A 26,401-nucleotide genomic window follows, 5' to 3' on the forward strand; every position below is an offset into this window, starting at 1 on the left:
CCAGGAGGAGCCTGGGAGGTTCTGCTTGGTCTCCCCACCTCCTCCCTGACCGTCTTCTCTACCCTCTTGCATGTGCAGCTCCTCTCCTACTTTCTCCGAGGACACCAGCTAGGCTGCCTTCTCCAGGCCTTTCTAACAGTTGACGTTCCCTCTTCACTTGAGGGTCCAGCTTCCAGGGGCCATGTGGCTGGCTTCTCACTTCTTTCCGGTCCTCAGTGATGTTCTCCTCTCAGAGAAGCCTCTTCTCAGGGTGCCCCCCACAGAATAGGAACCCTGTTGCTCTGTCCCCAACTTTACCCTGCTTAGTTTCTCTTCAAAGCATGTCTGACCACTGGACTTCACGTATTTACTTACTCACTGTGTCTGCTCTTAACTGTTTATCTGTCACCTGAGAGCAAAGCTTTGTGTTCACTGCCTTCTCCCCAGGTCCAAGGTCAGTGCCTGGCATGTAGTTGGCACTCAAACATTTGTCGAGTGACTGGACCTTGTTGTCTCCTCCATGTTTACCTAATCCTCATCTGGAATCCATGCTTTGTTCCTGACACGACCTGTGATTCAAGTTGTGGTTGTTTTATTTTACCATGTCTCGTGTTTCCTACTTTCTACTTCAGGTTTGTAATGGCTTAGAACCACATTGTCCCGGAGAAAATGAATGGCTTTATTGGCTGTGTTGTCACGTACAGGTTCAGAATTCTGAGGTTACTGTTTCACTGCCCAACTGAGGAGGTTTGGGGTCTGATGTTTTGGTTTTTTTCTCTTTCCTCTCTTTTTTGCACATTCCTTCATCTGTCTGGTTTGGGGACTTAGTCCTGGACACGATGGTGCCTGGAATGATAGTCAGCTACAAGAGATGGCCCAGCTGAGGATTAAACACCAAGAAGAACTGACTGAGCTACACAAGAAACGTGGGGAGGTACTGATAGCTGCTCCTCGTCTCTGCTCTGCGCAGGCCCTGCGGTGGGGGAGAACAGGCAGAAGGGCGCTTGCACTAGAATTTGCAGCTGTCCTGTCTACATGTGGCATCATCCTCTCTCTGGGAATGCAGCATCGGGAAAGCCAAGGGCTTTCCCTCCATCAGCAAGAGGGCAAGCCACTAGGGTAGCTGCCGGTCGCTCCACTCCCAGGTGGCATGAAAGGTACAAGTGGAGAAACTTCGAGGGAAAGAAGCAGGCTTTTCTGCCTGTTCGAGGGCGGGTCTCACTAATACTTTCCTAGGGTATTTGAGAGTGAACCCTGCAATTTCTGAAAAATTCATTAGAAAGGACATAAAAAATGTCCTGGGCTGTATTAATCCTGGGTGGCGATTTGATGGCAAATTATGAGAAAATGTATTTTCTCATCAATGCAGCTGAATTGATCATTTTATCAGCTGAAGTGTGTGAAAGGTGGCTGAGGTGGGACAGATGAGTCCTCAGCAGAAACCTGGCAGTGACCCATAGCACTTCCCATCATTCCCATGAGCATCCCCATCTGCCCTCCTGCTCCTCGCTGCCACCCAGCTTGTTTCTTCCTGGGGCCTTGGCCCAACTCTACAGGGCACATTTTCTTTCTTTAAAATAAAAGCCCCCCCCCCCCCATTTTAAAAAGCACCCACTGTTTAGGTTCCAGCTGAGGTCCTGAACTCTCACTGATGCAAGTGTTTTCCTTTCCCCAGTTAGCTCAATTGGTGATTGACCTGAATAACCAAATGCAGCAGAAGGACAGGGAGATGCAGATGAATGAAGCAAAGTGAGTAGAGATGATGCCTTCTCCAGGGCTGGCCACGGGGTTGCACTCTGTTTATTGTACTCTCGTGGGCGGAGCCAGTGGTGATTGCTGGCAAATGGTCACCACATGGGACTCAGCAGGAGTGTCACTCCTGTGCATGCACAGCCTGGGATTTTTATCTACCTGCTAAGGATGACAGAGGCAAGGACAGTGCCCTCAGTCTTCCGGGTTCCCAGCATGCCCCTGGCAAGTACCCTTGGCCCTTGTGAGTGTCCCCGAAGCATTCATGGCTCTCCCTGTGGCCACTGCATAGGAGAGCTAGTGTCTTCTGTGGTGGAGATGGTGCCAGATTGAGCCTGTGGCCTTTGGGAACAGGGATGAGTTTGTTGGCAGGATAATTCTTGATCAGGGAGAAGCCTGGAATTCCAAATTGTAGGACCTTTGAGCTGGAGGGAAGCCTGGGTTTCCTCTGTGCCTTTTTTCCTTGCTCTGCAGACAGGAGTCTCTAAAGGCTTAGAAAGGCATCTTTGCTTATCGAGTGATAGAACCAACGGAAAGTGCAGAATTTCTAGCCCTCTTTTAAGCCCCTGTTAGTACTCTATATAGGCATCAAAAGTTCCCTTTTCAAATACTGCTTTTCTAGTCCTTCATCGCCTGGGTGAATTTTACCCTAGGTAAAATTCCTCTCCTAATCGGCTTGTCCTGTAAACCACGGGGCTAGGCTTGGCTAAGTGAGATGTTCATAAACATGAGTCCTCCGTGGCACCTGGTGTGATGGCTGATGTTATTGTAGGGGGCTCATGCTCATGGAGCTCCAGCACCTGGCAAGGTGCCCTGGCTCCTCACAGGGCTCCCGAGCGGGCCCATTCCTCTTCTCCACGTCCTGCTTTCAGAATTGCAGAATGCTTACAGACTATCTCTGACCTGGAGACGGAGTGCCAAGAACTACGCAGTAAGCTTCAGGACCTTGAAAGAGCCAACCAGACCCTGAAGGATGAGTATGATGCCCTGCAGATCACGTTTACTGCCTTGGAGGAGAAACTGAGGAAAACTACTGAAGAGAACCAGGAGCTGGTCACCAGGTGGATGGCTGAGAAAGCCCAGGAAGCCAATCGCCTAAATGCAGAGAATGAAAAAGATTCAAGGTGAGACATCAGTCCACAGGTAGTGATTCCCATTTTTAGTAAAGTAGAGCCTTGTTTTCTGAAAAGGCAAAAACGAACCTGGTGGCTCTGATGAGGAGGGATGGCACAAGTTGGCCAGAAAACACTAATAAAATCAGAAATCTCAGTGGTGCACGTAAAAGAGATTTGCATTTATTAGAACACTTACAGCTAAGCGGAGGATTATCTTCCAAAAGGGCTTTGGCCTGTACAATTTTTGCCAGTGAATTCTTTCAGTGTGTCAAGGAGAAAAGCTAATTCTTGAACAATGGAAGGTAAACCAGAATTTAAAAAAGATTGGAATTTTTCCCATCCCTGATTTTATAACACCAACCACATCCATACCAAAGCTCTGGATAGTATAACAAGAAGACTACGGTCTAAACTCACATGAACATAGATGTGAAATTCCTAAGTCAGAGTCACTGGTACCTCCCCCCCCCCAAAGAGAGTGTGTATGCCCACACAAGGGGTGGGGTGGAGGGGAGCTGAGGGGGAAAGAGAAAATCTCTGGCTCCATGCCTAGTGCATATGGGGCTCCATCCCAAAACCCTGAGATCATGACCTGAGCCGAAATCAAGAGATGGTTCCTTAACTGACTGGGCCACCCAGGTGCCCCAGTACTTTTTTTTTTTTTTTTTTTTAATTTACTGCAGTCCTACTAGGACTTACCCCAGGAATTAAAAGACAGTGTATCTGGAAATCAATTAAATCTATCACCTTGGATGATAAACTGTAGGGCCACTATAGTAGACCCCAAAAATGCCATTTGCTCAGACTCAGTTCCCAGTCCTGATAAAAACCCTTCAATTTGGAACAAAAGCTTTTAATAAACAGACATAGCAGCAGCCAACAGCCGATAGCGTTCTTTTTTTTTTTTTTTAAGATTTTATTTATTTATTTGACAGAGATCATAAGTAGGCAGAGAGAGAGAGGAAGGGAAGTAGGCTCCCTGCTGAGCAGAGAGCCCGATGCGGGACTCGATCCCAGGACCCCGAGATCATGACCTGAGCCGAAGGCAGCGGCTTAACCCACTGAGCCACCCAGGCGCCCGCCGATAGCATTCTTAACAGGGAGACCATCCATCCTAGACACCAGATTCGGTCTTAGTGGAGGGAAGTGTGTGTGTTGAAAATTTCCACGGAGAGTCTAACACACATCAAAACCAGGAACAGAAGGAAGGGCTCACTCTCTTCAAGTCTGACTGATGTTTTGGCCATCTGACCAGATAGGATGCAGAATACAAGGCCACTAGAAGGGACGGGGGCTCATGCGTACCCACTTAGAAAGCCTAAGAAAATCCACTGAGAAAACGGACAGTAAGTGGTCAACAGATTAGAACATACGATTTTTCTTTTTCTTTTTCTTTTTTTTTTTTAAAGATTTTATGTATTTATTTGGCAGAGATCACAAGGAGGCAGAGAGGCAGGCAGGGAGAGAGAAGGAAGCAGGCTCCCTGCTGAGCAGAGAGCCCGATGCAGGAATCAGTCCCAGGACCCTGAGATCATGACCTGAGCCGAAGGCAGAGGCTTAACCCACTGAGCCACCCAGGTGCCCCATAACATACAATTTTAAAGCCCTGTGTCTGTAGTTTAGAATTTGAAAAGATGATTGCAGTTAATCTGAAAGAATGAAAATAGGAAGGAGTCATCATAATGATTACTAATCCTACCAAATAATATATTCAAGTAGATTTCAGAATCTGTATAAAAACTGATAACGTAAGGTAGAGATGAAAAATGTGATACCTGCTTCTTATTTTATGAAAAATTTCTAAATAGTATGAGGACTTCCCAAATATTAAAAAAATAGAAATAAAAAGTGGATTGTATAAAATTTTCCGATTTCTTGACACAAAAGCAATCAAAGAGATGCAATCAATCATTAGGTAAATATCCTGCCACAGAGTGGATGAGACAGGCGAGCCCTCCGGCAGGTGTGAGGCGCAGGGAGTTGATGAAAGCAGGAGTGCGCACGGTCAGGAAAGCTGGCCTGGACGGCTGTCGGGAGGAAGGGGGATGCACCTTCACATTGTCTGTGGAAAGCCCATTCCACCACCTCCCAAGGCCACCTAGGCATGACCTGAGAAGTGTTCCCACTCGTTGGACTTTATTTTAAGCAAGTCCCAAGACTTGGTCACGGGTATTATTTTGTGATGGCACATTACTCATAGTAATAAAAAATAAGCAGTATCTCCCTTGGGGGAGAAATAAACTGATATTTTCATACAGTGCAGTTTTACGAAGTCATCTAAAAATACACGTCTTAGGAGTACTTAGTGACCCAAGAAAATACATGTAATTAATGTAACTGAAAGTAGGGTAGGAAATGTTTTCATAGGACATGATCCAAAATTTGAATGAATTTAAAAGTTTAAAAAGGAACTATATCGTTAATAGTGTTTATTTCTGCGTGGCAAGACTGTGGCTTTTATTTTCTCGTTTTATACTTCTCTGCATTTTTAACTTTTCTTAAGTTTCTGTCATATTACAACATGAGCTGTGCTTTTTTATTGTCTCATATTTACATTTTTTGTTAAAGATTTTATTTTTAAGCAGTCTCTACCCCCAACATGGAGCTCAAACTCATAACCCCCAACATCAAGAGTGACATGCCCTGCCATCTGAGCCAGCCAGGCGCCCCTCGTGTTTCAGTAAAATAGTTTGGCCTCTGCTGTGGAGTCCTTAGCTTAAAGGCAGTGAACTCACCAGGGTCACCTGGAAGTCAGTGTAGCACCTTGAACACCTGCCAAGGGAGAAGCAGGCAGGCGTTTCGTTAAGCTAAGGAAGGGTCCTTGGTCATCACAGTGGACGGGAATGACACAGACTTCCTCTGAACAGGGGTACGAGGCATATTACATGTCTGCCCTTGCTCCTTTGGAGTGTTTCCGTAGGGATTTGCCTCTGGGTGTATTCTCTTCTGATTGCATAGGCGGAACCTGAGGTTTCTTCACTTTTGATCTGACTTTACTCCTTGGAAGCTTTCCCTCCTTCCTAATGATCCCCAAGTCAGATGTTCTCCTTCTAGAGCCTTAGTTTACCTGAGCGATAGCATGGCACATTTCATGTTTTGAAGTAGCTGTCCGTGTTCTGCCTCCCTCACTATGCTAAGGTAGGTCTTTACCATCACGGTGGCTGCTATGTCGGACACACTTGGGGAATATTTGAACCATTGAAGGCGGTATCTTTTCGGCTATCCTAATGAAGGAGGAGCTGCAGGTGCCTTCCGTTCCCTGCAACACTAGGTCTATCTTTTATCCTTCACTTAGAGGTAGTGCCTTTGCAGTAGACAAGCTGTTACATGTCCCACACCAAATTCTGGTTTCCCTCAAAGGTAGTTCATAGGTCATCTATTCCAGCTAAGAAAAAATGATAAAATTTTGTCATTTGTCCTATAAAACTTAGTTTCCCATCTTCCTCATATAAAAGTAAGAGTGTAGGGGGCGCCTGGGTGGCTTAGTCAGGTAAGCATCTGGTTCTTGATTTCGGCTCAGGTCCTGAGCTCAGGGTCGTGAGATCGGGTCCTGTGTTGAGCTTTGTGACCAGCAGGGAGTCTGCTTGTCCCTCTCCTGCTCTTCCCCTCCTCCCGCTTGTGTGTATGTGCACACGCTCGCTCTGTCAAGTAAATGAATCTTCTTTTAAAAAATAAAAAATAGGGACGCCTGGGTGGCTCAGTTGGTTGGACGACTGCCTTCGGCTCAGGTCTGATCCTGGAGTCCTGGGATCGAGTCCTGCATCGGGCTCCCAGCTCCACGGGGAGTCTGCTTCTCTCTCTGACCTTCTCCTTGCTCGTGCTCTCTCTCACTGTCTCTCTCTCAAATAAATAAAATCTTAAAAAAAAATTAAATTAAATTAAATAAAAAATTAAAAATAGGGGCACCTAGGTGGCTCAGTCAGTTAAGCATCTGCCTTTAGCTCCAGGTCATGATCTCAGGGTCCTGGGATGGAGCCCCACATCAGGCTCCCTGTTCAGCAGGAAGCCTGCTTCTCCCTCTCCCACTGCCGCTCCCCCTGCTTACGCTCTTTTTCTCAATGTCAAATAAAATATTTTTTAATAAAATGAAAAGATAAAATTAAGAGTAGAAGCTGCAATCATCCCTTCCCATGATTCTCACATGCCACCTAAAGGACTTCTCCCTGTTTCGAGAGTTAACTCTGGTAGAAGCTTTACAAAAAATTCCAGCAGAATTCTTGGCGGGCTTAATAGCAGGGCTAGAATTCCAGATTAGGGGTTCTCCACATACAGAGTAAAACCACAGTTAGAGATTAAATTGCCGTGGAAGAGAAAACAAGGCCAAGGTTAAAAATGGGGGGAGATCCTGAATTTAGGACTTGGTGAGAGACAGAAATTGTCCTGAGAAGGGTTAATAGTGGACTTGACTGTTTGGCCACATTAAAATTTTTCCACAGCCGAGGGGTGCCTGGGTGGTAATCAGCCACCAACTCTTGATTTTCGGCTCAGGTCATGATCTCCAGGTCCTGGGATTAAGCCCCATGTGGGGCTCTGCATTCAGTGGGGATCTGCTTGAGGATTCTCTCACTCCCTCTCCCTCTGCCCCTTCCCCACACTCACTTTCTCTCTAAAATAAATACATCTTAAAAAAAAAAATTGTCCATAGCTGAGACATCTGTATGCAGCCCTGGTAAGTGGACCCATGTGCACTTGGGATCGAGTCCCACACCTCAGTTTCCTTATCTGTTAAAGTAGTGCTAGAACTCAAAGCATTGTTACAAAGATTAAATGAGTTAAAATCTGGCAATAACAATACCAAGTAGTCAGGGACAAGTAAATTCTAAGTAAGTCTTAACTGTTAACTATTCATGCTCTTGACATGTTGGTGTCAGACTGTTTGCTGCAGAAAGCCCACTCTTGACCATGACTGACCCTGGATAAACCTGATGTGCGTTTCTGTCCTGGGAGGCCCCGGGTCACGATGGGCAGGCTCTACCTTGCTAGGTCACTGCTTTCTCTAATGACATAATCCCTCTTCTGGCCTGTGCTCTGGAATCCTTTATGACAGGGTTCCTTACTGACATTACTGGTGTGGGTTTGGGACTGGGTATCTATGCCCAGGGCAGTTATTTGAGATGCACTGAATATTCAAATATGTTATGAGAGCTAGTAGTTTACTGAGAGCCGAAGTGCTGTGCTTTATTGAAGCCAGCATTAACTAGTGGGCTTTCTTCACTAGGAGGCGGCAAGCCCGGCTTCAGAAAGAGCTTGCAGAAGCAGCAAAGGAACCTCTACCTGTTGAACAGTAAGTAGAGCTATTCCAATCAGAACCGCTCTTAGTAATTGGATTTGCTCTTTTAAAATGTTACCATGTTCTTATTTCTGTAAAATCGTTTATTATAGATTGTAGAAAGGGAACTCAAAGTTCGGAGGGAGCCACTAAACACTGGTTCCCGTCCCAAGGCTGCTGCAGCTCATGCTCCTTGTGGGCTGTGGGGCTATGAACGGATGACTTCTGCACCCTGGACGGGTGCCTACCTTGCTGCTTCCTTCTTGACACTTTGGTCCATTTTCTACCCGTCATTGGGCCTCCTGGAGTGTATCACTGGGCTGGTTCCTTTCTCTTGCTCTCTGTTCTTGGGATGTGACTTTGAGTGGAGGTGCAGGCAAACCTTTGAAGCCTAAGTGAAAATGACAGTCTCTTGGAGCAAAAGGGATTGAATCCGTTTGGAACTTTCCCTGATCTGGAGTTGGGGTGGAGAGTCCTCCGCAAGATCTGAAGCTTTGTGTTAAGAGTGGTAGATAGTTAAATTTAATTTAATTCAGTTAATGACTGAATTCCGCTTGCTTCTGGTTTATGATGTGTTCCTTTTCTACTGAAAAATATTCCAGAATATAGTATTAGAATTGTGATTTACTGCATTTTAAAATGTTGTTTGTTTCCTTATATAATGGAGGGGACTGGTTTGAATTCAGTTAGAGGAGACAGCCACGAGACAGGGTGTTAATTTATAAGAAAAAAAGATTTCCATACCAAGGCTGTGCTTATAGACATTTCTTCTGTTTTCTCAGATGTGGAAAATGAATCTCAGTTATATTTTACAGACACTACAAAGTAAATAAATGACTGACCTAGAAATGACAGCTTATAAAAGCGACATTTGTCTGCCTCCCTACTGCAGCATAAACAGGTGACTGGGTGTGATCAAGCATGCTGCCCAAGATCTCCTCGGAAGGGACAGAGCAAACCTAACCTAGGAGTGCCAGACCTTAAAAGCCTGTTCTTAATCTGTGTGTTTCCCAAAGAGCAGAGTTTCTGGGGCAAAGGGCATTCTCACGTTTGAAAGGTTGTGATAACCAGTTGCCACATACTGGTATTTTCTTGTGGCCCTGGACATTTGCAGGGTTCCAAGTGTCTTCGTGTTAGTCGCATTCTGAAAACATTTACATAGGCTCTGCTCGTGGTCGCTACCCTTGCTGTCTCTGTTGCTCTGCTGTCATGCTTGTATGGACACAAGGGACTCCTCCAGACCAGAACCACGAAGAAAAAAAAGGCTAGCCTTGTTCTCTTTCTTCAGGCATACCTTTGTTCTCTCCTACATCCGGGCCTAGACTGGGGTCAGTTGTGTGGAATCCTAAAATCGATAGCCAAGGAAAACAAATTTTCTTTGACTTGGTTTAACTTGCTTGGTAACAAGTATATGTTTACATAATCCAGATAATTAATCATGGAAAAATTTAGCTCTCAAGCTAAGGAGTCTGAACATTAGGTGATAAAGGCTTGGGTTGTTAGGTTTTATTATTTTACTTCTGATTGCAACTCGGTAGGAGGTCATTAAAACCAAAATAATTGCTTGCCTTCCCCCAACCAGGAACGGCTGGGGGGGTAGATTCCAAAGGTGCTTTGTATCCAGTGGGATAAGGCGGGTAAACAACAGGGCATTTCTGTGGCTTGATTATTTCACATGAAGCATGATAGACTTCCTACATGTCAGAAGCACTAAGTGTTGAAACCTAAGCATAAAATGCCCAGAGTCAAAATGAATTGTGTTGAGATTTTGCTTTCCTGTTTCTATTATTAAGGCAGTATTTAAAGCCAATGTTAACGCAGCCATTGACTTCTTTGCCCTTCCAGCAAAAGCTTTCCTTACTCCCCTGGATCTCCTCCTTGCCCTGTCATTTTCTTGTGCTCCAGAGCTGCCCTGGCTGTCGTCTGTGCCATGCTCAGCCCATCTCATGGGAACTGTTTCTTGGTGAGCATTGTGGTCCAGTTGTTCACATGTGGGAGCCCTTACCTGTGAACCCGGCCTGAAGGAAGGAATCTCCCTTGGCACTGGATGCATGGTTCTAGGCTTGTTAGATCGTTTCCTTGCTTTCCAAGTGGGAGCGATGTTCACACCTCAGAGGATCGAAAGATCACTTTTTAAGTTCTTTTCAGCTGGAATTCTAGATTTGATGTCAGTAGGTTAAACGTTTTTTTAGTGTCATTCAGAGTGTGGCCATTCCTGTTTCTCCGAAGAACCCTTGGCTGTTTCTGTCATGGCCAACTCACGGAGGCCGCGTGTGACTAAGAGATGGTGCTGGTGCTTGTGGAACAGACTCGCCACAAAGCTCCCGAGGAGCAGGGTCAAAGACTTGGCATCTTGCCCTTCTTTCCAGGGATGATGACATTGAAGTCATCGTGGACGAAACCTCTGATCACACTGAGGAGACATCTCCCGTGCGTGCCCTCAGCAGAGCAGCCACGTAAGTAGCTGGGGCGGGCCAGGAGAGGGGCACTCGCGCCGTAGGCGGATGGCACGTTGTGGCGGCAGCAAGAGCCCCTTGCTGGAGTGCCCAGCCCCTCCTGCACAGCTTTGGAGATCGTGGGCTCCTGAGTGTCCCCATCTTCCTTAGGTCACCTCCACATGGGACTCAAGCTGTCTGGTGCTGCCACCACCCCGTGAGGGGAGGTGGGAGGAAGTGTCATGGCTTCCCACAAGATGGACAGTTACACCTTGTTGGGATGATTATTTAGATCATACTGTTTACTTCGTACTTGGGTTCCAGGATTTTTTTCTCTTTGCTAACAACTAAAGCAGGACTCAGTGGATGGGAATTGGTTATTAATAGCCAGACACTGTTAGGTCAGATTGAGTCATTGTCTGAAGCACAGTTTTTAAGACAAGTTAATTTAATGCGGGAACCTTGAGTCTTTTAAAACTTTGAAGCTGGGTCCTCCCTCCTGCCTTCCCCTTGTTTTCTGATGGTTTGCTCCTCTGAGGGGGTTTCTTGGCTGGGGTTTGGGAACTCGATGGGAAACATACTCCCAGGTACCTATTTTTGTGGACTGTTTTTATTGATGAATTATGGGCAAAATGTTTCTAAGGTTTAAACCTATCCTCCCCTCCTCTTTAGTAAGCGACTCTCGCAGCCTGCTGGTGGCCTTCTGGATTCTATCACTAATATCTTTGGGTAGGTTAGAAAACCTTCACCTTTCCTTGTTAATATGTGTGTGAATATTCATAAGTGTTGTATATGATTTATCACCAATTTTTAAACATACACCAAATTTCCATGGCGCCAAGTATTCAGATGCTTTGACTTCAGCTTTTCACTTAGCTTCTTCCTTTTTCCTCTGTTTTCTTTCCTTAATCTTGCTGCGTACTGATCTGGCCTTACCTTTAGTCTGTCCGAGTCTCCCCTTTTGGGACATCACTCTTCTGATGCTGCCAGGTGAAAATATTCCCTTCTCTCAGCCCGGCATGTGAGCGTGGCTCCTTGATAATTGTGCTGATCACCGCTTCACCCCCCCCTTGTCGGGTGTGCATGTGCCTCCCAGGCCGCTGTGCATGCTCCTAGGAGTGCTGTCAGCTTCTTGAGCAGGCAGTTCGGTTGAGCTCTGCACAGCAGGCACGCTCTCATCCCTCTCCTCGGGCACGCATTTGATTCCGCTATGATCACACTGGATGCTGAGGATGGTTGTGACTAGGCACAGAAATCACCTTCAAGTAGTCTTATCAAAAGACAAACGAGCTCCCGCAGAGCAGGCAGTTACATCACGTTGAGGATGTTTTTGCAGCAGTTTATTGGCTGGGGAAGCAGTTTTGCGGGACTGCTTTTCAGTATTGGGTTTTGGACTCCATGAGTTAGCGATCAAGCGAGTCCAGGTACGTGCTGGATACCTCTCGGCTGTTGTTTGAGTGTGGATGCCTCTGGTCGGGTGAATTGTTCTGTGGTTCAAAGAGTCTAGGAGGGAGAAGAAGCTACTGTCAAAAGTCGTCTTTGAATCCCTCCTGGACGTTTGGTGGACAGGAAGCCTTGTGCAATCCTAATATTTTCCTTTATGTTACTTCTTAGGAGGCGTTCTGTCTCTTCCTTTCCAGTTCCCCAGGATAATGTGGATCCTCATCCTGGTTCTAGTAAAGAAGTGAGAGTGCCAACAACAGCGATGTGTGTCTTTGTAAGTACAGTTGAACCCCACGTCCCACCAAGCTTTGTGTGGTAACCGAGCCTGACAGTTAAAGGATCCTTTCTCCACAGCAGCTGGCTTTCTACTGTTTTATTTAGAGCAATAGCAAGCTTTTACACCTGTTGGCTGTGTCTGATGGAAGGAATTGATACATTTTGCTTAGCTTAGAGGATAGAATTTATTATAACCATTTTCTGTAATACAGGACTGGCTGAGAGAGAATCCTTAGCATGAGAGATGGGACAAGGGAGAAGGAGCTGTGGTTGGTGAGAAGTTACACTAATGCATGTCATTGTTGTCACTGGTTGGCTCCGATCTAGAGTGAGATTCTAGTTAGTAGTCTGTTTTAGAAGGTGGGTAAGGGCAACTGTTTGCTTCGTGAATTATACCCAAATCTGCGTGACTTCCAATCATTAGAAGCACAAGTTTGGAAGCAGGAGACAGTCCTGGGCAGAGGCCACTGTGATGCTGGGGCCGTCAGCTGGAGTTCAGAGCTGGATGCTAGTAGAAAAGAAGAAGCAGGTCCCAGCTTGGGGGAACTGAGCAGAAATGGAACCAGCCTGGAGAAATGAGGGGTACCTGACTCAGGGCTGGCAGGTGGGGGTCTGGGGGGTGAAGAGAGAAGCAGAGCAGAGCCCAGATAGCTGGGCTGACTTGTGGGTTACATGGGCTGAGTTAGAGGAGCCAGCTTTCAGGGGAGAGAAAGACTCACTATAAAATGGGAGGGAATTTATATGGGGAAGGCTTTTCGTTCCGGCATAAGGAGGAATTGATTAGAGATTTCCACAGAGTGAACTGGCTGAGTGATTTAACCACCTTGTATGTCATAAAGAGAGTCTCCCTCCAGATGAGGAGTTGGATTGGGGACCATTAAGGCCCCTTCCCATTGCACTCCTGCGAGTCCCTGACAGGCCCAAGCACCTTATGGAGGTCAGTGATGATTGGTAAAAGGTCTGATTGCACTCAGTGTCACAGCCCCTTACTTGCCCTCAACTCCCAGCGGCCCATTGTTTTCTCCCGTCACATTTAAGTCATGTGTATGGGATAATGGAGCAGCTGATAATTTGGGATTCTGTCAGCATGTGTGTCTGAGAGTATACAGTTCACGGCTGACGGATATCCAACAGAACCGGCTATGCAGGAGATGGAGGAGTGGCAGCCATGGGCGTGATGGTGCATGATCTCAAGTTTTCAATCTGAGACCTCCTGAGTAGAAAGATAGCATTAAAAAAAAAAGAAGAAAAAGGAAAAGGAAGGGAATCATATGGAGCAAAAAGGTTGGTCAGCTCCCTGATAGCTTTTCAGCAGTAGGACACAAGGGCTGGGGCGGGATCAGATCACCAAGCAAAATAAAGTGGTGTTTATGTCCTAGTCAGTTAATAATCATGTCTTTGATAATATTTCAGGCATCTTTTTTAGTCCCAAGCAGATGTGACTGTAAGATTTTTGTCTTCCCCAAATGATGTTTTAGGCAAATGATTGATGACCTGTTTAGTGATCTAATATTTGTAATCCACATTTTCCACAGTCTTTTTTTTTTCCTTTTTATTATGAAAATTTTCAAACATTGGTGTGAGCAGGGAGTAAAAGAACTTCTGGGTCCCATCACCCATCATCCTGCCAGGCAGCCCCAGTTAGCTACATCTGCCAGTTTTCTTCTCTCTGCCCCACACACTTTTGCTGGAGCAATTTAAAGCAAATCTCAGGCATTGTAGTTCATCCATAAAGACTTCAGCATCGATAGTCTTTTTTTTCTTTTCTCTTTTTTAAGATTGTTCTGTTTGAGAGAGGGTAATGGAAGGGGTGGAGGGAAAGGGAGAGAGAGAGAGAGAGTCCCAAGCAGACTCCCTGCTGAACACAGAGCCCAATGCGGGGCTCAGTCAGATGCCCAACTGACTGAGCCTCCCAGTCACCCCCATAGTCTTAATTTTTAAGAGCGGTTTCAGAGACATTTTCTGGTATTTTTTTTCCCATTCTAGGAGGGGATGCTTTTTACCCCATTTCCCTTCCCATCCTAAACACAAAAAAAGATACCATCTTTTCAGATTATTTTTTTTCTAGTTTGGATGCCAGTCTCAGTAATTTCCCTTTGAAGAGGTGCCTGGATAGCTCAGTCGAATTAGAATCTGACTCGATTTCTGCTCCAGTCGTCGTCTTGGGGTCATGAAATCAAGTTCCGCGTCAGGCTCTGTGCTCAGCGGGCAATCGCTTGGGATTCTCTCCCTTTTCCTCTGTCCCTCCCTCCATGTGCATGCTCTGTCTCTTTTGTCAAAATAATTAAACCTTTAGAGAAAAAGATTTCCCTGTGAAGAACTTACTCTTTTTTTAAGATTTTATTTATATGACAGAGAAAGCACAAGCAGGCAGAGTGACGGACAGAGGGAGAGGGAAGAAAAGGCTCCCTATGGAGCAGCGAGCCCAACGTGGGTCTCAGTCCCAGGACCCTGGGATCATGACCTGAGCTGAAGGCAGATGCTTAACTGACAGTCACCCAGGTGTCTCTCTCTGTGAAGAATTTAAAATTCTCCCAGAGTGATACCTGTCTCGTTGAAGGCCTGTTGGTAATTAGGCACACTCCTAGGTCACACAACTTGGCAGAAGTCTTTTTCTATAGATGAGCAAATGAGCTGAGACTTCAGAAAATTAAGAAACTTGGCAAAAGTCACCCTGCTAGTACACACTAGTGCTGTATTGTTTCCAGAGCAGAATAGAATTCCACTATAACAGTGATGCGTCGCAGCAGGCGTGGTATCTGCTCGTATTAGGACTCCATGTGGGGATATACTCACATTAGGAAACCATAAAGACTTATTCTATCATGAAAAGCCATGCTGTACTTTGACTAGATAGTTTAGCATGTAGCATTAACATAATTTGGACAAAAAGAGAGGCGGTTAATCAGAGACTTAATTTTAAGCCATTAAGATCATAGTAGAATATAGACTGAAACTTTATTTTTCTTAAGGAGAAATGAAATTAATGCAAAGACAAACTTTAGGCAGTTAGTCTACATGGGTTTTTGAATACTTTTTAAAAAGGTTGCACTGTGCTTAAATAAATGGAACTGTAACTATAAGAATAAAATGGGGTAGGAATCCAAGTTAGTTTATGAGCAGACCCCCTTTATTTCTAAGTGAGCATCTGATGCCTTTTGTTAGATGTCCAGAGTGTTCATGTGCACTGGGCTCCTTCCTCTCGGGAAGTTAAGCATCTGATTGGGGTTGAAGCAGGGTGCTTGTCTTGCAGGATGCTCACGATGGGGAAGTCAACGCTGTGCAGTTCAGTCCGGGCTCCCGGCTGCTGGCCACAGGAGGCATGGATCGGAGAGTTAAGCTTTGGGAAGTGTTTGGAGGTGAGACCCCAGAGTTGCAAAGAAAGAGGCTGCATTGGGGACATTTGGTTGACCTTGCTTTCAGGCAATCTTTAAATCATTCACCTTCTCCAAATATCTAGTATCTTGTTTCAGGAATTATCTGACCAAAGCATTATCACCATCTCAGACACAACACCTGTGTGGATATTTGCGCTGAGTTTTTAAGCAGGGGCTAGAAAATGGTTTTAAGTTATGGATTCATTAGTGTTTGTGTTTTCTCAGATATAATGAGAACATCTTCCAAGGTACTCCAGGCTTTAGAAGGAAAATGAAAGGTCTTAAAGTCATAGACTTAGAATTAAACTATACATTGAGCTGAGGTGTGTGCATTTAATAACACCATTGGCTTTGGCCTAGAAAAAAAGATTGAGGTCATATCTAAGCTTGAGAATAAAAAGAGGGATGTATCTTCCAGGAAAAATGTATTTAACAAGCAGCTTATCATCAAGGGCCAGAAGATCAAGACCTCGTCTCTTTGATGAGACTTTGTTTCAGAAGTGGCTTCAGAGTAGTCAGAAATGGGATGGCATTAAAACAGGAAATGGGACTTAGTGAAATCATCTCTTAGAAATCTGAAGCTAGGGATAGCTCAATTTCAGCATTTTGAGATGTAGTTAAATCTCATGTTGTGGTTTTTTTGTTTTGTTTTGTTTTTTAAATAAAGCAGGGTCGAGGAATAAAGCTGAAGATTTTAATAAGAACCGCTTTGTCAACTTTCCATAGTTGTAGCACTTACATTCCCAGTGTCCACCAAGAAGTAGATCCAGAGGGCCCTTGTCTGTGTTAGTTCCCCTGATCCTCACCACAGCCCTGTGCAGCTTGAAAGACAGGTATCACCTGTACTTGACAAGATGAAAACTCAGAGCCCCTACTTGATTTTGCAGAGTTGATTTTCGTGGCTGGTAACTGATAAGCGTGGCGGGGGATGGCAGTACCAGGTCCTTCTGGGTCTGCTGACTGCAAAGCCTCTTTTTTCCCACTGTGGCCTCCCCTGAGCTATAGAGCACCTGAAGGAACATGCAGGTGACTTTTGGTGTGTTCAGAGCAAGAGCAAGAGCAGTCTGTTGATCCGTTTGGTGATAATAGATTATCAATAAAGCACCACTTTTGTCTGCCCTGGCCTTTTTTTTTTTTTTTTTTCTTCTTTTTCTTTTTCTGGAAAGTGACTCCATCGTTAAATCCCTGGCAAATACAGCTAGTTGAAGCCCTTGAAAATTTGTGCCGTTTTACCCAGAAACACCTTATGAATGGTAATTGTGAAAACCATGATAATGCAATAATAAAGCCATTATTGTAGTAATACAAGTTTTATAAGATTTGATTTTTTAAAATCTAAGCAGAGCATCTGTTTTGTTTTTGTTCTTAAGATTTATCTATTTATTTGAGAAGGAGAGAGCAAGAGAGCGCACACACACAACAAGAGAAGATGGTCAGAGAGAAAATGAGAAACAAACTCCCCACTGAGCCCCAATGCGGGCCCCAATCCCAGGACCCTGCAATCATGACCTGAGCTGAAGGCAGACACTTAACGACTAAGCCACCCAGGTGCCCCCAGAGCATCTGTTTTGATTATGTCTTGTGATTAAATAAAAGTAACTCTAGAAATACTTTCTACTTCCTGGTAGTAAAAGCACTTCTAAGAAAATTAGAATCAACCTTTAGTAACAGTGTTAGGTTTTTGCTGCTAAAAAGGAAGTAAATGGAAATGAGTATTGGCATAGTTGGTGTCCGTAAAATGAAAAGTTTTTGCTGGGTCTAAGAAATAACATAGAATGTTTGGTAGCACTTTATATAGTTTTGAGGAACAAATGTCAGTTAGGGCCTAATTATGGAGTGTTTCTTCTGCAAATCACTTAGTCAGCAGGTTTTTTCTCCTTGGCTAATATTTACTGAATCTTGGAAGAGACTAAGTCCAAAAAGCCTTTTATGAAAGAGTTTGGGGGTCCTGTTTTTTACCCTTTTAAAGTATCAGAAGAATGGCACTTTCTGCCCAGTAGGAACATCTGTCCTTGCTCTATCAAAATTTTCCAGAAGCTCCATTGGGATGTTGACATACCTTCCCTTCATGCTCTCTAGATCTTTGGGAAGGGTTTTTTTTTTATTGTTTGAGATCAGTCTCTTACATAGAATAGTATTTATTGGTCATTTCTTACATTTTTGGCAATGTGTTAACTGCCAGAGAAATAGACTGCTATCTTGGGCATAATTTTTGATATTTCTTAGAATTTACAGTATTATTTTTGTAAAGCTCTAATCTAAAGACCTTAATTAATTAGTGGATATTGGCCTTTTCTGACTTTTGAAAATCTCATGAAAGCTAGGATCCAAGAAAGGCTTTAAATATGCTATACAAGTATTTTGCAGTTAAATTCAGAGGGTGGGCCTCAACCAGTTTAATAATCCTGACCCTAAATGTATTTGACAGCTGTAAACCCAGTATTCATATCATAATTATTACCAGTTAGAAGTATTGAATAAGAGAAAAGGCTGTTCTTGGAGATGTTTCCTATTTTATGTTCCCTTTTTATGAACTTCTTTTTTAAGATTTATTTATTTTAAAGAAAGGGGTGTGCTTGGGTGGCTCAGTCGGTTAACTGTCTGCCTTTGGTTCAAGTCATGTTCCCCGGGTCCTGGGATTGAGCCCCATGTCGGACTTCCTGCTCAGCAGGAAGCCTGCTTCTCCCTCTCCCTCTGCCTGCTGTTCTCCCTGCTTGTGTTCTCTCTCTCTCTCAAATAAAATCTTTAAAAAAATTTTTTTTAATTTATTTTAAAGAGACAAGGAAAAAAAGAATCTTCAGCAGACTCTGCTCTGAGCACAGAGCCTGACTTGGTGCTTGATTTTAAGACCCTGAGATTATGACCTGCATGAAATCAAGAGTCAGACGCTCAGCCAACAGACATCCAGGCGCCCGATCCCCTTTTATGAATTTGATTTGAATGGTTCCCTAATTGTTTTCTGAGCTTGTCATCCTTAAGGTACCCTTTAAGAAGGGGCTGAATCACATCATCCTGAGACTTGTACTCTTGTCGGTTTGTGCCTACATCATGAAAACTCCTTCATGGGTGTCCAAAGCTGTCTGAGAGCAGGACCCAGGAGCCTGTGCCTGGTGAGGGAGGCTGGGGTGAGGGGAGTGCTGGTAGCCAGTTGGACTGCCAGAATCTTCATTTTTCAGAGACAGAGGAAGTGTACAGACAAATTCCAGAAACTCCAGACTAGCTTCACTGGCATTCTAAGGACTAGCCAGTAACTCATAACTTAAAAAGAAAAAAAAAATTTCAAACTCTAATGAGAATTCACAGAGAGATTGTGAAAAATTTAATGGTGAGGTTCTATAGAAGTGATTGTTAAATCGACACAAATACTTATCAGACCCAAAGGTGTATTTATCTGAATTAGAAATTTTTACTGAGGAATAGCAGAACTAAAACTCTATCTCTAGACGGATTGACATTTCTTTAAAATTCCTGCACTTCTTTGTAAAGGGAATTGAAGACTGTAAATTTTTGAAGAGAACAGGGAGCACCTGTGAAGTGCTGGGCCCTGCGTAGGCTTACACACTCGTGGCTCCAACAGCTGCCCAGCTGTCCTCTCTGGTCTCACTGTGGTGTTTGTCCTCCTGCTCTCTGATGCTGCGTCCGTGCAGGACAGCTGTTCTTCACAGCCTCTGATTGGCTTCCACTCTGTTTCAGGTGCCCCAGTGTAACATAGGTGTTGGCCTTACTTTCCTTTGTCTCCTCTGTCTTCCTTTATCCAGATAAATGTGAGTTCAAGGGCTCCCTGTCTGGCAGTAATGCGGGAATTACGAGCATTGAATTTGACAGCGCTGTGAGTATCCCATGGCTGTGGAAATGAATGCGCATACAGGGGCTTAGAAACCATTTAAGACATCCCGTTCTTGAAATTTAAAAATTACTCAGACGATTTCCCTGCTGTTCTGTATCTTAATTCCATCAGTGTTAGATCAGGATGCAAGGAGATGGTAAATTCTGGGCTGGTTGTGACGGTGTTGCAATCTGGGTGGGGGAGGCAGGTCTGCAGGGCCCCAGCCAGTCAGTTCTCTGCAGGCTTGCTGAAGGTCCCAGCTGAAGCCTGGCGGTGCACGGGGAGCCACAGGGGTCTAGCTAGGTGCGTGAGAGTCAGGCGGGTCTCAGGGAGAGCAGTTTTGGGAGGTTGCGGGAGGGGAGAGCCGGTGCCTCTGGGCTCTGCAGCTTGGACAGTGTGTAGACGGTTGGTATTTACTGTTACTGAAGGGGGTGGAGGGGATGGCTGATAAACTCGAGAGGACAGGTTACAGTTTGAGCTGGAGAGTCTCCAACATTCCAGCGGGAGGGCAGGATTGAGCAAGTTCAGGAGCACAGTGGATTTAGCACGGTCAGTGGGTTGACGGACTACTGGGAGTAATGGTCGGTATTCACATCAGCTGTGCAGCTTTTGAGCATCTAATAAGCCTTTTCTGGACTCGATTCTTAGGGAGTTTGTTTTGTGTGGACTGAAATAATCTATTTTGTCTAAAATTTGTCTCCCCCCACCCCCTTATTCCCATAGGGATCTTACCTTTTAGCAGCTTCAAATGATTTTGCAAGTCGAATCTGGACTGTGGATGATTATCGGTTACGGGTAAGACCCAGTTAAGAAAGTTAGTATAACTTCCAAACTTCATGAGGTTCTTAAAGCACTAAATGTAGGAAATGGCAGGTTGATTTATTAGGAGAATCGTGTTTTCCTAAAAATCATACTTGGTTCCCCCCGCCTTTCCCTTTCCCCCTTGGGAAAATTTATTTCCATGTTACATTCTTCCTTTGTCCAAGATTCAGTTTCAGAATGCTTGCACGAGGAAGCCATCACATTTCTCATGAAAGACTAGGGGTGTTCCTGTTCCTAAGAACTACATACTTGGGGCAGGCAGGTGTCTGTTTTAGCAGAACTTCCAACGATCCCAGCATTGTTGTGGAAGTTACATTTGTTACGTCCCAAGACTCATAATGAGCTCCCAGAGTTGAGCTGAAAGTAGGACATAGAAGTGCATGTGGGTACAATTAGGGTTAGCAAGAACCACAACTCTGACACAAGATGGGAGCAGGTGGCAGGGAAAAGGGGAAGGTCGGGGTCATGTGAAGGAATTCGCATGTGAACCCGAAGTTGTTGAGAAGTTGCTTGGCCTCCACGACGACCAAAACTTGATGTTTATAGTACTTTTGTTCTAGTGAAAAACAAATAGCTTAATTTGAGGACATGTTGTTTTTCTCCTTAAGCCTGAAGCAGTTTTCACATGTGCTCGTTAAGAAAAGGCTGTTGAAAGATAAGAGGGAGGCTGAGCTTCTTACGAAGTAAAAAGTTTGACACAAGTTTTTGTACATCAGCTTGCATGAGGCATGGCGTTGAGAGCTTCTTCAAGGGAAATCTGCAGAGAAGGGGAGCTGCCACAGAATGGTCCGTCGCCAGTGGTCTGATGTGATGATGCTGGGATGCAGTTTGGAGAATCTTTGGAAATGCACAGTTCACGTGTCTCATAGGCTCTCCGTTTTCTTGAAGGAGCTGTAGGGAACACCACCAGTATTAGCTGCTAGTCAGTACCTCATGGACGGTGGTGATCCTTCATTCTGAGTCAGAAGAAGAGCCAGGGTTACACATGATAAGTATGGGGCAGGAAGCTGACAAAGATTACTCCCTTGTGAAAGCTGAAGAGCCTGCTCTGTGTTCTTGTCTGAATGCAGGAGCAGGGAGGTGGGCCACTGGGCCCCCATGGGCAGGGCTGGACCTTTTGCTAAAGCAGTAGTCCCATCTGTTCCAACGCTTGAACAAGTTTTCAGTAGCCGCCCTCTACTTCTGCACCCTCAAGGTGGCCTGGCCCGTCCTCACCCAGCATGATAACCTGCTGTGGGCTGTGCTGTGCTCTCTTAACCATCAATCCCTTACTGGATTCTTGCAACAGGGTTGAATACGCCTGCAGTTCTTAGTTTGCCTAAAGGAAAAGGGACTTTTCTTGAGTGGCTCCGATGCGTCAGACCCAATACCGAGGTATTGTATGTACCCTACGCTTTTTTCACCCCAGGGGAACCAGGAGGGATAGGTTACGGAAAACCAGGGCTCAGTCAGATAAGCCCACAAAATTGCCTAGAGTCCCCCAGCTACCAGATGAGAATGGGAACTGGGCTCCTTGCTTTTCGCTGTTTGCCCTGGATTATTCTAGTGTCTCTAGAGACTGAGGTACAGCATACCTGTCTCACCATGAAGAGGGACATACAGTCTTCCTTACATTGTAGGCCATTGGAGGAGAGAAGCAGTTGAGGGCTCAGCCAGTTGTGCAGGATGATATTTTCCACTGGAAAAGAGTTCTGTCCAGGTGGCCATCAGCCCTTGGGTTGGACACAAGAAGGGGACCTGCGGGTGGGAGCCAGACCTGGAAGACAAAAATCATAATGTTGGGAAACTCTTCAAGTGAGCTAATCTGCAAGAGTGGGCTGAGTTTCATGGGAGAAAGCACTCAGTGCTAGAGCACCAAGGCTTCCGCTGGGGTTGCTGATGGGTTGGGCTGGTGCTAGGATAGTAGCCTCCGTAGCTGGGCTAGCTGACTTTGAGGGCTTCTGGCCCTCTGTGTGTGTGTGTGTGTGTGTGTGTGTGTGTGTGTGTGTGTGTGTGTGTGTGTGTGTGATGAAGATCAGGATGAACATCCTCTGGATAAACACCTGCTCTGGGACCACAGAACACACGTGGACTCTTAACGGGGTCCAGGAAGTAAATGCGCTCCCTCTCGTAGGAGGCTCTGGCTTCTACTTAGACCCTAGTTAACAGAGATGTCAGAAGACACAGAGGTGCGTGTTCGGAAATCCAGGACCCAGGCCCATAGTTTTTCTGGTAAGGGAATGGTATCGGCAGAGACCAGAATGCAAGGAGCAGCTGGCTGAGCGCTTGCTTTAAAATCCTTGTAGTAAAGGTGTGCTAGAGACAGCCTGGTATTTACAGAGGACTCCTTTGAAGAGCGGGTTTTTTAGATTCCCTTAAAAATCCAGAAGGTCCTTGCAAAACTGCCTAGCTGCTCTTTAAAATGTGACTTGAGGAACGGGGTTGAACAGCCCACCCTTTTCACTTCTCTAATGTGGACGTAGAAAAATAACCACAGTGACGAGACTGGCTTTCAGATGGTGGTTTTTGCTTCAGAAACATCCTCATTGAGTTCTGCATTTTTTCTGGGGTCAGTTGACCGGTTTGTGCTAATCGTGGTTGCCTGCATGGTGGGTGGCCCCAGGTCTCTTCTGAGGCATGGGGGAGCACCTGGCAGGGCCCTGGAGAAGAGAGGTTCAAGCTGCTCTGATGTCTGAACACGCTGCCCCATCTCTTAGGAGCCACTATTTGAAAAAGGAAGGTAAAACCTGAAAATTAAATAAATTGAATTGAATTAAATATTGAAAAGAAATGTCAGAAACACTGGGTGGATAAAAATTTTACATAAATCTGATGCACTTGAGATAAGGACTTTGTAAATCATGGAAAAAAGCCTGGAGGAGGCTGCATTCCATACCTTTGTGAGCATGGAATGGGAACCTGTCAGCTGTATTTCCTCCAAGGATGAGATTTGCAGAAGGACAGACTTTAAAAAGCAAGCTAACACACATAAGAGCCAGGAAAGGGGTGCCTGGGTGGCTCAGTGGGTTAAACCTCTGCCTTCTGCTCAGGTCATGATCTCAACATCTTGGGATTGAGCCTCACATCAGGCTCTCTGAGCCTTCTTCCCCCTCTCTCTCTATGCCTGCCTACTTGTGACCCTCTCTCTCTCTGTTCCAAATAAATAAGTAAAATATTGAAGAAGAAGAAGGAAGAAGAAGAGCCAGGAAATAACAGTATCTGTTTTCTTTCTTTCATCAGTCCAGCAGTTTTACCGGGGAAAGCTGTGTGCCCATAGCTGTTTGCCATAGCACCATTAGTGCTCATGAGATGTAAAGTGACCTAGGTGTCCGCTGGGCATAGAAATTTCCATTAAATTGTAATTGCCACTTGACAGTTAAGTAACTATCAGAGTAACTTTGAAGGCTCTTAGTGGTTGGAGGAAGGAAGAACATTAATGCTTCTGGCAGTGGGCCTTGTACACGGGGCACCTTGTTTGGTCCTTTTACCGAAACAGCAGGAGGATGAGGTTCTTTCGCAGATGTTTGAGCCCTGACTGTTCAAAGCCAGAGCATTGTGACCCCAGAGCCGGAGCATCTTCAGCTGTCACGTGGGAAATACTTCTGCTGTAATGTGAAAATGGCAATGGATAGTTTTGTTTTGTTTTTTTTAAATTTATTTATTTGACAGAGAAGGAGATCACAAGTAGGCGGGGGTGGGGGGGACCCATGTTCCTTGCTGAGCAGAGAGCCCGATGCGGGGCTCAATCCCAGGATCCTGAGATCATGACCTGAGTCCAAGGCAGAGGCTTACCCCACTGAGCCACCCAGGCACCCTATCAGCAGTGGATAAATTTTTAGGAGTATTTGCACATGAGAACGATGAAAGTATTAACACGCATTTAGTAGCGTTCACAGAAATGAGTGCTCACAAGCCTGTTTGTGAGCAGTGTCTCTTTCTCTGGAGTCTGCCAACTGAGATTTTACTGCAGTAGGATGAAAGAAAACAGTGAATGTACCCAAAACTTTGCTTTCTTTGATGATGTAGTTCTTTTCTCCGAACTTAATTTACCTAGCATGGGGCGTACTCTTCCTGAGTTGAATGTCTCCCCATGAACCGTACAGTGTGGATGATCTCTGCTGGGTGGAATCCTTACTCCCGTACTGTACTGAATGTAAGCCTTATTGCGGGAGTGTTCAGGATCTTACAAGAAGGATCTGTGGGAGGTTTTTATACAGCCATAGCACAGCTGCCCCCTGGCTGGCGCATTTGTCTGATGTCGTTCAGTTTCAGAGAGGTTTAAATGTGGGAGAAACGAGTCTTCGAATCTGTGCCAGCTTCTCCCTTCGGAAGGGAGAAGAATGTGTGGGCCTGGGTTTTCTGTTCCTGTGGTGAGGTGGCGTTCCTCCACTGAGCAGGGAGGGAAGATGGGTTTCAAAAATTCTCACACTAAACATTTCACAAGGAACTGTGAGATCTCATCTTTGGGAGTCAGTGTGGAAACGCTGTAAGTAAGTTAGCAGTTGTAGTAAGTATATGAAAGCTTTTAAAGGTTTATTTATTGGTTGGTTAAAAAGAAAACCTCAACGAATACCTTCTGAGATTTCACACCTAGAAGCATGCCAACCTGCACTGAAAAATCCATGAGGAGTAGTGAAAGGTCTGACTCCCAAGGTCCCCTCCCTACACCCCTGGCATCCCCTTGGGCTCCAGTAGTGCCGTGATGGGCGGAAGGGTGGCTGGTGCTAGGCAACGCCCCAGGGCTGTGTTCCTTGGTGAGAACCCCCTAGCCAGCTGCTAAGGGGGTTCATTGTTGGGGCTGCTGGTACCTGTGGTTATGGTCTGACATTGCAAGCTGAGATCTCTGATTGAAAAAAAACCCAGGGTTTTTAATAGTTTATTTAGAGAGTCCTGATGTTTCTTTTTGTAAATTATGCCTGCAGGGAACCAGTCTGTTCTGACTTTAAATAGGGTCTGGACTTTCAGAGGCACTGGGTAAAATCTAGGCTTTGAAAAATTCTGTAATTTGATACAATCCAGATTTACAGAGAAGGTTGCAGGAATCCTACAGACCTGTGGTATCTGTAACAGTTTATTTCAAAAAGGTCCTCCAACTGCCTGTCCCTTTTTTTAAAGTTGGCACTAGTGGTGTTGGATTTTTTTTTTCCTATACGTTATTTGTGCTGAGAGATTTATGCTCTTCCTCTTGATTCCTTACCTCTGGGCCACACTGAAAGATAGGCTTTCTGGACGTTTTGCCGAGCAATATATCCTTTTGTCTGGATATTCCTGACCAGATCTTTGGGTGTTTGGAGAAGCCAGCTCTTCCAGCATGGTGTGTCCCCACAGCTTACCCCAGCTGTGTTCTCTCTCCTAGCACACTCTCACAGGACACAGTGGCAAAGTGCTGTCTGCCAAGTTCCTGCTGGACAACGCACGTATTGTTTCCGGAAGTCATGACCGGACCCTCAAGCTCTGGGATCTCCGCAGCAAAGTCTGTGAGGAAATTTAGTCTCTCTCTCTGTCTGTACAATTAGACGTTAACCACAAGGTGTTTGTTGCCACACGTGATACAGTTTGAATTTCAAGTCTGGTTTCGTATTCAGAATGGCGTTGAGGTAGCGACAGTTTTCCGTGTTTGAGAGTGTGTTTAAATAAGGAGTTCCAGTTACTCAGGGTGAGAGGGAAGCGATGCTCCCTGCACAGCCTCTGCTGTGCAGGGGCCTGTGCTCGATGACTAATGTTCACTTTTCTTTCAGGCATAAAGACGGTGTTTGCAGGATCCAGCTGCAACGATATCGTTTGCACGGAGCAGTGTGTCATGAGTGGACATTTTGACAAGAAAATTCGTTTCTGGGACATCCGGTATACTACCCCAGAGCTTGGTGGGGGAGGCAGATGAGAGGGTCTTCCCGTGGTAGAGCTCTGAGGAGGTTTTGTATACAGGGTGTACTTTTTAAGATCCCCAGAAGTGGCAGAAATGAGCTTTAGTCCACGTTTGTCTCAGTAGTTTGATAGTCTTTACCGTGAAGTAGACAGTCGTGTTCAGTGATCACTTACAAGCACACTCTCTGCACTTAGGAGGCACTTTTTCAGCTGCTAGGAAAATGAAGATGGACAGCTAGGTAGTTGGAAATGTCACAAGTCTGCAC

The 26,401-nt window shown here is 45.3% G+C and overlaps 1 protein-coding gene and 2 non-coding genes across 8 annotated transcripts in view; all 3 read left to right on the forward strand.

Moving 5' to 3' along the window:
• Positions 1-26,401, forward strand: part of ATG16L1 (autophagy related 16 like 1) — a 37,954-nt gene that overhangs the window by 7,272 nt on the left and 4,281 nt on the right. For 2 of the 6 annotated variants that reach the window (XM_047721389.1, XM_047721395.1), the window contains 13 exons: positions 808-913; positions 1,655-1,728; positions 2,601-2,852; positions 8,062-8,127; positions 10,482-10,568; positions 11,220-11,276; positions 11,490-11,537; positions 12,162-12,264; positions 15,520-15,625; positions 19,402-19,472; positions 20,193-20,264; positions 25,627-25,747; positions 26,009-26,114. In XM_047721389.1, coding sequence (XP_047577345.1) covers positions 808-913; positions 1,655-1,728; positions 2,601-2,852; positions 8,062-8,127; positions 10,482-10,568; positions 11,220-11,276; positions 11,490-11,537; positions 12,162-12,264; positions 15,520-15,625; positions 19,402-19,472; positions 20,193-20,264; positions 25,627-25,747; positions 26,009-26,114 — 1,269 coding nt within the window. The remainder of the gene's footprint in view (positions 1-807; positions 914-1,654; positions 1,729-2,600; positions 2,853-8,061; positions 8,128-10,481; positions 10,569-11,219; positions 11,277-11,489; positions 11,538-12,161; positions 12,265-15,519; positions 15,626-19,401; positions 19,473-20,192; positions 20,265-25,626; positions 25,748-26,008; positions 26,115-26,401) is intronic. The other 4 variants (XM_047721390.1, XM_047721391.1, XM_047721392.1 and 1 more) reach the window with 4 other exon arrangements.
• On the forward strand, positions 13,203-13,477 carry LOC125096669 (small Cajal body-specific RNA 6). Its single transcript, XR_007126332.1, has one exon. It is a non-coding gene; the product is annotated as a small Cajal body-specific RNA 6 (non-coding RNA).
• On the forward strand, positions 24,888-25,112 carry LOC125096671 (small Cajal body-specific RNA 6). Its single transcript, XR_007126333.1, has one exon. It is a non-coding gene; the product is annotated as a small Cajal body-specific RNA 6 (non-coding RNA).

This window comes from Lutra lutra, chromosome 3 (genome assembly GCF_902655055.1).
Source record: "Lutra lutra chromosome 3, mLutLut1.2, whole genome shotgun sequence".
In the NCBI taxonomy this organism is placed as follows: domain Eukaryota; kingdom Metazoa; phylum Chordata; class Mammalia; order Carnivora; family Mustelidae; genus Lutra; species Lutra lutra.